Source organism: Micropterus dolomieu, linkage group LG04 (genome assembly GCF_021292245.1).
Source record: "Micropterus dolomieu isolate WLL.071019.BEF.003 ecotype Adirondacks linkage group LG04, ASM2129224v1, whole genome shotgun sequence".
Taxonomy (NCBI): domain Eukaryota; kingdom Metazoa; phylum Chordata; class Actinopteri; order Centrarchiformes; family Centrarchidae; genus Micropterus; species Micropterus dolomieu.
Window position 1 is genome coordinate 4,020,027 of NC_060153.1, and position 12,682 is coordinate 4,032,708.

Here is a 12,682-nt window from a genome sequence, read left to right on the forward strand (position 1 = left end):
TCAGCCTTTGGCAAGACAGAAAACACTTGTTTGTAGGATTAATTTATTGTTGGTTTTGGTCTTTTCATTGGATTTGTTTACAGTTAAAAAAAATTATCACCAGCATTTCTTACTGTGCTTGGAGATGTTACAGTTACACAACTGCAGCATGAACCTCTTATATAAACAAAAATATCACATCACAGATTACCTTCTGGGGGTAAAAGGGTTTTAACTAATACACATTTTCATTTTCACACTAACCTTTTCTCTTTTTGTGTTATAGTGTTCACAAAATTCACATTCTCTGGAGTCTCTTCTTCCTCCTTTACTTCTGTCTTTCACTTACTGTCTTTTTTCTCTCCCCCTGGTATATGTGTGAACGTGCATGCACATGTCTGAAATGTGTGTACTATTACACACACTTTTTTACAATGAGATGGCACTTGAAAGGTACGGTAGGATTTTTACTACATATCACAGCCAAATTAATTACATTATCGACACTCAATGATACAATCTGCATTCCCAACTCTGCATAGTTTTAATCTCACCTGCCAACAAACTGGGGAAATAAATTGGATTTTTTTTGTGAAATCAAATATAAAAACACCCAAATTGACTCACAATTAAGCACTAAGCATATTGTATAGTTTGCAATGAAAAATTTGATATTTGTGATATCTTACTAATTTGACAGTGGTATTTTAGAGGGGGAAATCCTGTACCTCACATCTTTTAACTGTGCATCACTTTTTTTTTGCTCCACAGTGCATGTGTTTTTGTGGTGTGCTGTTGGTATATGTGTGGGGGTGTTATTCTGTGCTCAGTGTTTTGGTGAGGGGGTATTTTCTCAGCCTCCCCCCCCCCCCCATTCCTAATCCCTCCTGTAGGGCCCAAAACGTCCCAATTCCTGGCGGCTCTAATGGGTCGGTCTGGGCTGGGCAAACACAGGAGCTCCCCCATGCGGTCTGGTCGAGTGGTACAGTCCAGCTCTAAAGGTGGGGACTGGCATCAGGTAGGGTGGCTGTCAGTCATTGCCATGGAGACCACCTCTACCTGTGTTGTCACCAGCGCCACCCCCATTGCCAGTGATTCAGCCGGTGTGTGTGTGTGTGTGTGTGTGTGTGTTTAAATCAGTGTGAGCCATCGCATGGCCTCAAATTCAAGTCATGAGGAGCTGCCCAGTTCACCTTTCATCAGGGTTACTGTTGTCAGCTACATGTGCTGCTCCATCCAGCACCATTTGTCATCTCACTGGTTTTGTTGTACTTAGTTTTCACTTAGCTCACACATGACTGCTATGCACTTGTGTCACTACAGTATAAGAAGTTGCTTTATCCAGACTCATGAGTCTTACATGTCAACAATGCACGTCACATTTGAGTTCACTTTCTTCTTATTTTCCACTCATTACCTTTCTTTTCTTGTGTGTCCTCAACTTCTCTCTCTACGCTGCCTCTTCCTTTTGCTCCTTTTTATCATTCTCCTGTTCTCCCTCTTGCCCTTCTTTCTCCCTCCCTGTTCTCGGTCTTGCTCCTCCATACCGCCTCCCTGTAGATATTAATGCTCAGGCTCGTAAGCTCCAGAGGAACAGGGCGAAGGGGACGCTGACCCTGCCACGGTCAAGCAACTCATCCTTCTGCCGCAGCCTCAGCGAGACCAGCCTCAACCAGGTGGGGCCACCACACTGAAGCCCAGTCAAAATAATTGATTATTATTACCTTAAATCCCAAATGTGTGTGTGTGTGTGTGTGTGTGTTTGTGCGCACATGTGTCTGCAGCTGGGAGTGGGAGAGGAGCCCAAACGTTATTACTCCACCCTGCCAGGGCCCTTAAGGTGTCGAGAACGTGAGGCGGCCTCCAGCAGCCGGAGGAAAGAAGAGGGGAGTCAGGGGGGAGGAGGGGTGAGGCACTCGCTTTACCAGTCCCCTCACATCCTGCTGCTACAGGGATACAATCAGCAGGTAAGGATAGGGAAGAAGTTCACATGTTATATTAGAGACTTCCAGTATATCTGGTGATGTGCTATTTATTGGCTGTGTGTTGCAGGACTGTTTGGTGTACCTGCTGAACAGAGAGCAGCACACAGTCGGTCAGGAGACTCCGTCAGCTCGCCCCAACATCTGCCTCTTTTCTCCTGACATCCTGCCCCTCCACTGCCGCCTGCGCAGAGTCCCCGCACCCCGTCGTCATGCCAATAACAACAACAAGGGTGAAAAGCTGGTTGAGAGTCAGCGGTTCTCCGTTGCTGTGGAGCCAGTGCTCCACGCCACAGTTCTGGTGAACTTTTCCCGCTGCGAGCGCTCCACCACGCTGCGTCACGGTGACCTCCTCTCCTTTGGAGCACATTACATCTTCCTGTACAAAGACCCCACGGGCGCTAAGCCTTTGCCGGCTCAGACCTTGGCACGCCTTCGCTCCCTGGGGCAGCTTTACGATACAGGGGTGGAGGAGGGAGACAGTCAGACATGTAAGATGTGTGGTTCTGTGCTGAAGGACAAAGCAGCACAGGTGTCAAGTGCTCCGGCAGTCAGACGCAGCTTCAAACCTCACCTGATAAAATCCCGCAGTGGAGCGCCTGCGGTGGGAGGGCCCCTTGGTTTGTCAGGAGGGGAAGGAGGAGGAGGAGGAGGAGGAAGAGGATGTCAGAAAAGAAGGCTACAGCTGGATTTTGAACAGGCTCACGAAGACCAGCTGTTAAACAGGATTGTGTCTCTTATAGAACCTGGAGGTCTGTGCTCTGACTTACAATATAGTACAGAATATAAGATGTCTGTTGCACTTATACGATGTTTTGATCTTTGATCATTTGGATGTATGGTGTTGCAATTAAATGGTTATTTCACCAAAACAACAAAAACAAGCTCACTCACCTTTACTGGTATCTGTAGACTGCATAAAAAGGTGGTATCGAGTCATGCAGATAGTTAGGTTATTTTGTCCAGGTTTTTAAAATTATATTTTTATTATTGTGCCATTTTAAATTTTGCATGGAAAATGAGATGCATACATACAAACACAAAACAACAAAGGCTGGAATGAGGTCGTCAGTAAACACAGACAGATACACAGTTCATTACACAGGGATTTGGGTCAGTCAGCCTTTTGGTATTGAAATAAAAAGGAAATAAGGAAAACATTAGAAAGACAAGAAGAGAAACTGTCTCATTTCATCCAGTATTTTTCACTCTTTATGCAACAGGTATATCGTAAGAAGTGTCTATGAAAAGCAACATCTCTCCAGAATCAGTGTCGAGATAATCCATAGACTTCACTGTTAGCTGTTTCATAGTGACTGTTTCCTTGGCTGAAAGTAGAGGAGCTAAACTTTTTTTGAGAAATATGTTTTTTCATAACTTAGGTAAACTAACCCTTTAAACTCCCTCACAGGAGATGACCATAAGCTGACACCTGCCTACCTGCTGTGTCTGTGCATACAACACTCTGCATCAACCTTCCCACCCGGGAGTTTTGGAAAACTGTTGCTGAAGATTGTACGACGAATCCAGACCATTGCATGGGTCAGTGTCTGCCTGTCGAAGTGTCTCTGTGTCTTTCTGTGTCTGTGGTACCTTGGTCTCTGCTTAAGATATCACGTGTTTTGTACTCTGTTTGGGACAGTATACTGTTCTGTCTATACTATGAATTGTCTCCAAAGCAACCTCTGCCACCACAGAAAGAGTTTAGGGATTTAGATGAAAATATATCGTGTCTACACCTGAAAAATGTTAATTGGAAATAATTCTAATATTCAAGTAACCAATGAAGTCCTTTAACGAAGCAATATGTGTTCGCTCCAGATTGTCGAAAGTAATTTTTCTGTGGTATGTATGTATGTATGTATATATATATATATATATATATATATATATAATTTTAAATTGAATATCTTGGATAAAACGAGACATATGAAGATGTCACTTTAGTTCTTAAAAGTTGTGATTGGCATTTTAAAGTTTTTAACATTTTATAAACTTACAGACAGGGCTGAGTGTCTTCTGAAAATGTTTGAGATAGGTTAGATAGATACAATACCTGAGACTTGGTGTGAATACCAAAACAATGTTTTTCAGAATACTTTAGGGAATATTAAAAAATTATGAACTGTTCAGCGCAGTTAACATGAAGAAATTTGCCTGAGTTTCCTGATTTAGATATATAGAAAAGAAAAGAAAGAAATAAGAAATATCTAATCAAATGAAGAATCTCACCAATCTTTCGCTGCCAGTTTAGATATTGCACAGTTTTTAATACTCAGATCTGACACATTTTAGTCAGTATTGAGGTTTGAGCCCTTCTAACTTATGAGTTTGGCAAATGTATCTCGAACTTTGAAATAGATACATTTGAACATTGTTAATATCAAGGTCTCCCCCAGGAAATAGTTTTGGGGAGGTAAAAAGAAACCCTGATTCTGACACATCTTGTGTCGCATTCAATTTAGTCAGGAAATGAACAGTCTAAACAGTAGCTACACCTGTTGCATGCAGTGGCATCTCTTCTCTTTTCTTCTGAAGGTTTATGTTGTTGTTCTTGTACAAGTGCATAAAGTTTTTATATTAGCAGAGGTGGTTTCACTAGAGGTGGTCCGCCTCTGCTATAATAACGCTGCGGGAAACCCTGAATATGGTTCCGGTTACCTTGTTTTATTCATAGGGTTTATATCTTTTATCTAAAAATGGGTGGTGTTATAATTGGAGTAAGTTTATAATCAGTCCAGTTGGGCTCAAAGTTATCAACCTGCATTGAGTGTGTTAGTTTTTGTAAATATGATGATTGTGGTATTTCTTTCTGCAGGTTAGTGATACTGCCATGTAGTGTGGTTCTCCTATGCACATCCTAAAAGTTTAATGAGAACTTAATTGCTGTGTGTGTGTGTTGCAGGAGAAGACAAAGGAGCTGGCTCAGAAGCAAGCTCAGCAGTGAGTATCGCTTTCAACAAGAGAGCTTGCGCTTATGTACTGCTTTTGAGTTTGCATGACAGTGTGTTCAGTGTGTCAGTATGTCTAGGTAACTGTTATAACCTCCACATGGGGTGTGTGTGTGTGTCTGTCCGTCCGTCCATGTAGCCAGGACCCGGCCTCCCTGTCTCTGCTCAGTATCTCAGACTTGGTACCAGACCTGCAGACCATATTCTTCTGGATGTCTAACTCCATCGAGATCCTCTACTTTATACAGCAAAGAGCACCAGCATACACACACAGCATAGAGACACTGCAAGGTACACACACACACACTCACACTCACTCAACAAGTCTGAATGATGAGTGTGGAAAACACTTGGCTCAGTCATTACTCACACTGACATACAGTAGATCCTGATACAGCTTTATATCTCTTAAGGATGCCTCTATCTCTGTCATCTGTGTCTAGGGTCAAAGGAGTCGTTGCTATCGGCAACCATATCAGCCAATGAGGAGGCAATGACTATCTTGGAAGAAGTGATCATGTACACTTTCCAGCAATGTGTCTACTATATCACCAAGGTAATCTTGGCACTGCGACAATCGTGCCATCTTACTGAACGAGACATTTTTTTTATCTTGTTTTTGTTAAACCAGACTAGATGAATACACACACACACACACACACACACACACACACACAATAAATGATTAAAATGTTAGACGTTATTCTGTAATTTCAGATTACTTCCATCATTGTGTGTCTGTCTGTCTGTCTGTCTCCAGGCTCTTTATGTAGTGTTACCAGGGTTGTTAGACTGTAATCCATTCCCGGTCGACAGCTCTGAGCCCTGTTGGAAAGGAGGTGTAGGGTTTCCAGAACCCATACGCAGGGTCCTGCAGGTAAGCACATGCCTTATATTGTATTGTAGTAGGTTGTTAGGATCATGCAAATGTAATTCATTATTAATTGTCATAACTAATTTGATTCTCTTTCGTTTCACATCTCACTATGTTGCACACGTTGTTTTAAATAGCTTGTTTTCATGTTATTGTTTAAAGAAACATTTTAGGACATAAAATACGTTTTTTTCCACAAAAAGTTGAATTAACTAGGTAAACGTCTGTACAATTGCGTTTACTCCTTCTCATTGAAAAATGTATATTGGGACCAGGATTGGCTTTCAAACAAAAATATGCTCATTCATACACATCTCATATTTAAAGTTACCCTGTAGAATTTTCTTGTGAAAAAACAAAGTGTTTCTTACCAAAACATATTGTGTGTATCTAAAGTATTTTAAATCCAGCATTGTTTACATCCATGTTTACTAGCTCTTCTTTTTGACTGATGTGTATCTGCTGTAATATCTTGGCACATTACTGCCACCTGTAGATCAGTGGAATAGTGGGAAACTATTGGCAGGAATGTGTGTTGTGTACACATACACGAGACAAACAAATAACAAGTGCTCCATAATGCCTCTAGAAGTCAAAAACTCAGTGAGGGTCAAACATTCAAGTAAAGGAACACTAAACAAAATAAATTTTTGAGTGGAGGGGGTCTTGTGAAGTGGAGAAACCAAAAGTCTTATCTAAGTATAAAAGAGAATTAGGGACATTATTTCAAAATAAACCAGAAATATTCTGACATGATATACATGACATGAGAGAAGCACTTAAAACCGCTTCTGTGGTAGTTCCTGCTACTGTAGGTGTCTCCAGGACCACATTTTGCCATGATGACGCACACATAAGCCGCTTTCACATAGAGATCCCGCCAATATGCCGCTTTCGCTCATTCATACTCAACAAAATGAGCTTGCAGTCGTGTGTGCTTTCACATAGCGATCCGGTTTTCCGGGTAGGCCCTGGAAAAAAAAAAAGAAAAAAGGTTGTGACTTGAAACGGCACACCTGTTCCAGCATGCCGGCTTGGCTTTTCACAGAAATATCGTCCCTCCTCTCCTCTACCATCATTCCCGGCTCAGAGGTGGATCAAATCAGACCCCCCTTTCTGTCTCCGTACCTCTTCATACCGCTCAGCAAGCCTGCATATTGGAATAATAATACCAGGCACGAGCTGTTGCGGCTAGTAAAAATTACAAAGAGTTTATGGAACAAATAAAAAGATGACATCCTGTTTCTAAATGGGGTTACAATAATTACACACAATGAATTAGCAAATTATCAGCAGCTTGTCTAGAAATTAGCTGTCAAACACTCGCATGCACCTGAAGGGGAGATTTTCTGCTAAGAATGTGATACACTGTTCCACAGGTCAGTGTTAACTGACCTGCCAGTGGGTCATCAATTAATACAAAGTCATGCTGTGCAGCCAAACTGTGTTCAAACCCACAGAAATTTATTTTAAATTCAAGTGATGATTGCAAAGACACTGAATATATCGGGATGAATTTTGGTGAACTATATAAAATGAGACACTAGAATATATTAATTTGATGGAAAAGTGCAGCCATAAAGTCTAAATATTTTACTCTGTGTAAACATAATATACATTCAATGAAGAGATGGAAAGTGTTGATACAGAATATGTATGATTATATAGCTTTTGTCCATATTTGATAGATATAAGAAATAAGTCATAAGTAAATCAGTATTTCTATACTCATCCTTGTGTATGTGTGTGTGTGTGTGTGTGTGTGTGTGTCTGCAGGTGTTTCAGAATACCCAGGAGCTCTTGCAGGGCTACCAGGTCCACCCGGAGATCCAGGCTCAGATGTTTGCATACCTCTTCTTCTTCTCCAATGTGTCGCTATTTAACCAGATGATGGACAAAGGTAGGACAAAGAGCATGCACACTCAAACTCTCTCTTCCATTTGACCTCCCTCAGGATTTGTATAGTTGTTAGTGTGCCTGTGTGTGAGAGAGAGTGAGTGTCCTTTTGTCCTTGTCAGCATTTTGACAGACTAACCCAGATTTGTCCTCAATGCCCTTCTCCTATCTGCATTCTGTTTCTCCCTCACCCCTCCTCCTCCTTCTTGCCTTCCTTCCTTCCTTCCTTCCTTCCTTCCATCTGGCCGTCAGGAGGGGAGACAAAGAAGAGTAGAGGTGGAAGAGGATGTAGGCGAGAGATAGAGGAGGGGAGGGGAGGGGGAATAGGGGAAAATGGCAGAGTGAAGGGTAAAGGACAGAAAGGTCTCAGTTGTTCTGATGACCTTGCTAATCGTCAATTACCTTTTCTAAATACAGAAAATAGTCCTTTGCCTCCAGCTATATCCATGTTTCCAACTACCTATCACTTCCAACCTCTCCACACCCTCTCTTTGTATCTTTAGCCACACATATACACACTCACGCACACGCCATATGTCTTCATTAGACTGTGGAGACAGGAGAGATCACATGTCTGGCAAAGGGAGAAGGAGAAATACCTTTATATTCATGCAGAGGCTCCCCTGTCCCCCACCTCATCTCCACCTCCCTCTCTCATTCTGTCTGGCTTTCTCTCTCTGTCTCTCTCCCCTTTTTGTCGCTCATTTATATTTTTCCACTGATGGTGTCCATGGTAACAGTGAAGTGAGTTTATAGCAGGTAACGCTGTCGTTTGCACCAGGCGCTCTGCAACTCACACACATAGACACTCTGTGTGTTAGCCTGATATTATGGCAACTCGGGAAGAAAACCTGATTGGGGGAATTCCAGATTAACAGATGTAAAATGGTGCAGACGCTCTGCTTTAAGTGTGTTGTCATATCTTTCACCCTGCAAATAGATTACTTGTTCAGTCTCTTCGTTTGAGAGGGTACGATGCCTTTTTGGGTTTAAAGGTGTATTTGTAAACCAGCTGCTATGAAGCATTACGACACATTTGCTTAAGTGATGTCTCGTCTCTTTGCGATAGACATAAGCCTATTACAGAAGGGAATATATGTGCGTGTGTGTGTGTGTGTGTGTGCATCCAAAACATATGGCAGAATATTTGAAGGTGGGTGGGTGTGTGTGGGTGTGTGTGCTCTCTGGACACAATGCTGCCAGTTTATTGTCTGCCTGAAGCTTCTTGTCATGTCTCAAGTGCCAAAAACCAGCATTGATTGTCTGATCAGATTCATAATCTTGTTTATTTATTCTGTGAGCAGATTACGCATGATTTTAATAAAAATCTTTTGTTGTGCTGACGACAGTCATTTGACCGAAACATTGACTTTACTGTCAAAATGTTTTCCCATTGTGTCACCTTTTGCACATGGAACAAATTATTTTCTTTTCTCATGTGAAGAGCTTCTTCTGCTTTTTTTGTCAGTGTGTGTGAAATTGTTCTATGAAATAGGACTGTTGATTTTGGCTCCAGGCACCTGACACTATCTTTTGAAAAACCTGGATTGAAGAGTGCAAACCCTTTCGTAATTCTTTAACTAAAATTAATATCTTACCAGTTTTACACTATTTTATTTAGACAAAGTTCTTGTACCGCTGCTTATATTTTGACAGTTAACATTAAGAAAACATTGGCTTCTTCTGTTAAATGAAAAAAAATTTGACACTATATTTACATTTTTACACATCCCCTTACCTTGATTCTATGTTTTGTTCTACCGTATGTCTATTGACTATAACACGAAGGTGAAATAATTAGACCATTAATTGTTTAAGGCGGTTTTTAAGCAAAAATACAAAAATTTTCAGGCATAAGAAGGACAGTTTAAAATCAATAAATAGAGAAACTATTTGGCATATATGAATAATGAAAACAATTGCAGCATGAAGGTTACAGTTATTGTGTGGGTAGGGTGGAAAGACTAGTCATATTGCATAGGCTTGGATGTATAATTGAAATGTAAATAGGGCTAATTAAACATAGCAGTTTGTATTTACCATATTTGGAAATTTTTATTAAATGCATTTCGTGGTGTTCAGAAACTCGGGTATCTATAGCATTGAAAAATCTCAAATGATACCCAGCTCTAGTCCAGTTGTTTGTCATTGTTTGTACCAACAGGCCTGAGCTCACATTGGGGGGTATTTCAGAAAGCTTAAATAGGAATTATAGCTATGAGGTGTGTGTGTGTGTGAGCGAGCAGTGAGGTAATGGAACGACAGATTGACAAACTATGGGATGCCAGCTTGACAATTGCCAGATTTAAAGTTGTCGCCTGCTTAACTTGCCCTAAAACTTCCTTTCAGTTCTTTGATGTGACACAAAGAAAGAAAGGATTAAGCAGAGTGAAGAATGCGGGGTGCAGTAAAACACAAACCCAGTCAGCTGAGCCCCTCTGCAGAGGTCGATTTGTATTCTGCGAGGAGCAGGCGACTGGTGGCTGTTGCTATTGTTTCACTCGCATCAATATCAACTAAGTTAAAAATGTATGTATGTGTTGATGTACAACAAATGCATAGAAAAACAGTCTCTCTTTTAGTCTCCCTTTCTTTTAGACATGCACACACCGTAGAATAATAATCTACTGCAGTGTCTCCGATGAAATATCCAAGTGTGTGTGTGTGTGTGTGTGTGTGTGTGTGTGTGTGTGTGTGTGTGCGTGCGCAGGTCCATCTCGGGGTTGGTTCCAGCGCTCCAAGGTGTTGCAGATTCAGGCGTGTTTGCGGATGGTGATGGAGTGGGCGAGCAGGTCGGGTCTGGGACATCTGGCTGACAAATTCTTCACCAAGCTCAACAGCACTGTGTCCATTCTTGCCACACCCCCTCAACAGCTCACACAGGTCACACACACACACACACACACACAATCTTACACAGGATTAGCACTAGCTAGCACTAATTAGGTGGCAAAACTTGAAAATAACCAGAGCAGCTTACCGTATTAAAATATGTTTCAAGTTCAACATGAACTCAAACAATGGAAGATCAGTTACAAAGTATTGCCATTGAGATGCTTAATCCAGTACATCAGACAGAACTGTTGTTCATGAAACAAGTCTCTCTGATCAGCTATTGACTGATAATGTCTCTGAAAAGGTTTAGCCAGGATCAACTTGTGACGGCCCACACATCTCCTGGGATTGCTTGGCTGTATTTGAGAAGAAAAAAAAAATAAAAAATAGACCTCCCAGAACTAATTTCTCCTCTCCTTTTCTTCTGCTCTGTGTCCAGTTGAGTTGGCGAGCTTTGTCCAGTGAGCACCCGACTCTGAAACCTGTCCAGCTGCACAGGATTCTCACCCAGTACCAGCTCACAGCAGAGATAGGCCCAGTCCCAACGTGGCAAGCCAGCAGCGAGGACGAGGCATATATATACAGAACAGGTACGTGTGTGAATTTGTGAGATGAGTTTATTTTCGTGGCCAGTAGAAATGACAAAATTATGGCAACACAAAGTCCTCATGTGATAAGAGTGCAATATATACTGGCCTGTATCTCTTACACTCAATGTTGGAAGTCATATAAAGTCCCCCTCCAGCTAGAAATGTGTTTTTCTTAGAATTACTTCATGGTGCAGAATGATGTATGTGCAGAGTTTGACACAAAAGGTGGAAAGTGTATCTCTGCTCACCTTAAACCTAAGTTTAGGAAATATACCTACAATGATAATTTTTTGTGACATCACAATTAGTTTGTCAGCCAATCAAGGTCCAGTATGCAATTCACTAAAGTGTGATGTAGAAACTTCATATACACTGCACAAACACTGAGAATGGAGTTTTGACCAGCAGTTAAACTTTTGAAAAATATTTGCGTATTCAAGTATTGTACACAAATTATTCAAAGCAGAGTATTCTTATGTCTTGAAACGCAAGATCTGAGGATGTAGGTGAAGACGGAACACAAACAAATACAAATGAAAGAGGACATTGACATTTGCTGCTGTGAGTGTCAGCCTCCATTAGTTTACATTCTGAAGGGAGATCTACAGGATCAGTATGGTAGCATTCACCTGCGATTGATTCATGTCCTGATTTTCATCTTATGATTGAAATATATCCATGATTCATCTTTTGCAGATTCTGATCATCTGTCACATCTCTCATTTCTGTATCGACTGAGTTTCCTCATGGACCTACTTTTGTTTTTGACTCTTTGCTGAATAAACTGAATGCATTTGGAATTGTCTTCTCCATCTGTCTTCCACATAACCAATGTCAATGTGTTCACTTTAGCATATATGGTAGGCCATCACTACATCCATTTATATTTGTTTTTGTTTAACTAACTACTAATGTGAGTTGAGTGTGCACCTGGCAGAGAGTGATCAGAAGCCTGGATGAGGTGTTTAACTTTCACGGTATCCTGGTTTTTAACAAAAAAAAATGGGAGAAAACTTCACTAGAATCTGGGTCCATGTCTATAATGTTATGTCCCAAACTTCTGTAACAGTTATCAGCTCTAGTTAGCTTTAAATTAAGTTTTTGGCGTGAACACCGTAAAACAGAAAGAGCAACGTGCTGATGGGGGCCTTTTAATGAAGTATGTGTGTAGATGATGTAACATCACTTTGTGTGTGTGTTTAGTGGACCTCCTGGAGAGCTTTGAGAACCACCCTCCCATTGTGCTGCCCAGCGCCGGCTTTAGAGTGGACCTGGACAACGAGTGTGTAGAAGACAGTATCTACAGACAGCTGCTTTACATCCGCCACTACCTGTGGGGGCTACGCACCAAGACGCAAACACACACCAACACTCCCAGTGTGCATACACACTCCAACGGAACCAACACAGCTGATTGGCCGGACGTTCAGGTTAGAAAGAGCCGCTCACACACAAACGCACAATGTCGGATACACACACCTAGCAGTAATCCAGGCCATGTGCCTCAGCAGCTGTGGTTGTTGAGGAGTTCCTCATAATCCCATAAATGAAAGACAAAAACCCTCTACTTCAGCC

The 12,682-nt window shown here is 41.5% G+C and overlaps 1 protein-coding gene across 3 annotated transcripts in view; it reads left to right on the forward strand.

The window, feature by feature from the left end:
• Positions 1–12,682, forward strand: part of radil (Ras association and DIL domains) — a 31,631-nt gene that overhangs the window by 7,243 nt on the left and 11,706 nt on the right. For all 3 annotated transcript variants that reach the window (XM_046048169.1, XM_046048171.1, XM_046048170.1), the window contains 12 exons: positions 1,540–1,655; positions 1,764–1,946; positions 2,032–2,713; positions 3,373–3,503; positions 4,867–4,904; positions 5,052–5,203; positions 5,356–5,468; positions 5,673–5,789; positions 7,563–7,686; positions 10,393–10,565; positions 10,957–11,107; positions 12,311–12,537. In XM_046048169.1, coding sequence (XP_045904125.1) covers positions 1,540–1,655; positions 1,764–1,946; positions 2,032–2,713; positions 3,373–3,503; positions 4,867–4,904; positions 5,052–5,203; positions 5,356–5,468; positions 5,673–5,789; positions 7,563–7,686; positions 10,393–10,565; positions 10,957–11,107; positions 12,311–12,537 — 2,207 coding nt within the window. The remainder of the gene's footprint in view (positions 1–1,539; positions 1,656–1,763; positions 1,947–2,031; positions 2,714–3,372; positions 3,504–4,866; positions 4,905–5,051; positions 5,204–5,355; positions 5,469–5,672; positions 5,790–7,562; positions 7,687–10,392; positions 10,566–10,956; positions 11,108–12,310; positions 12,538–12,682) is intronic.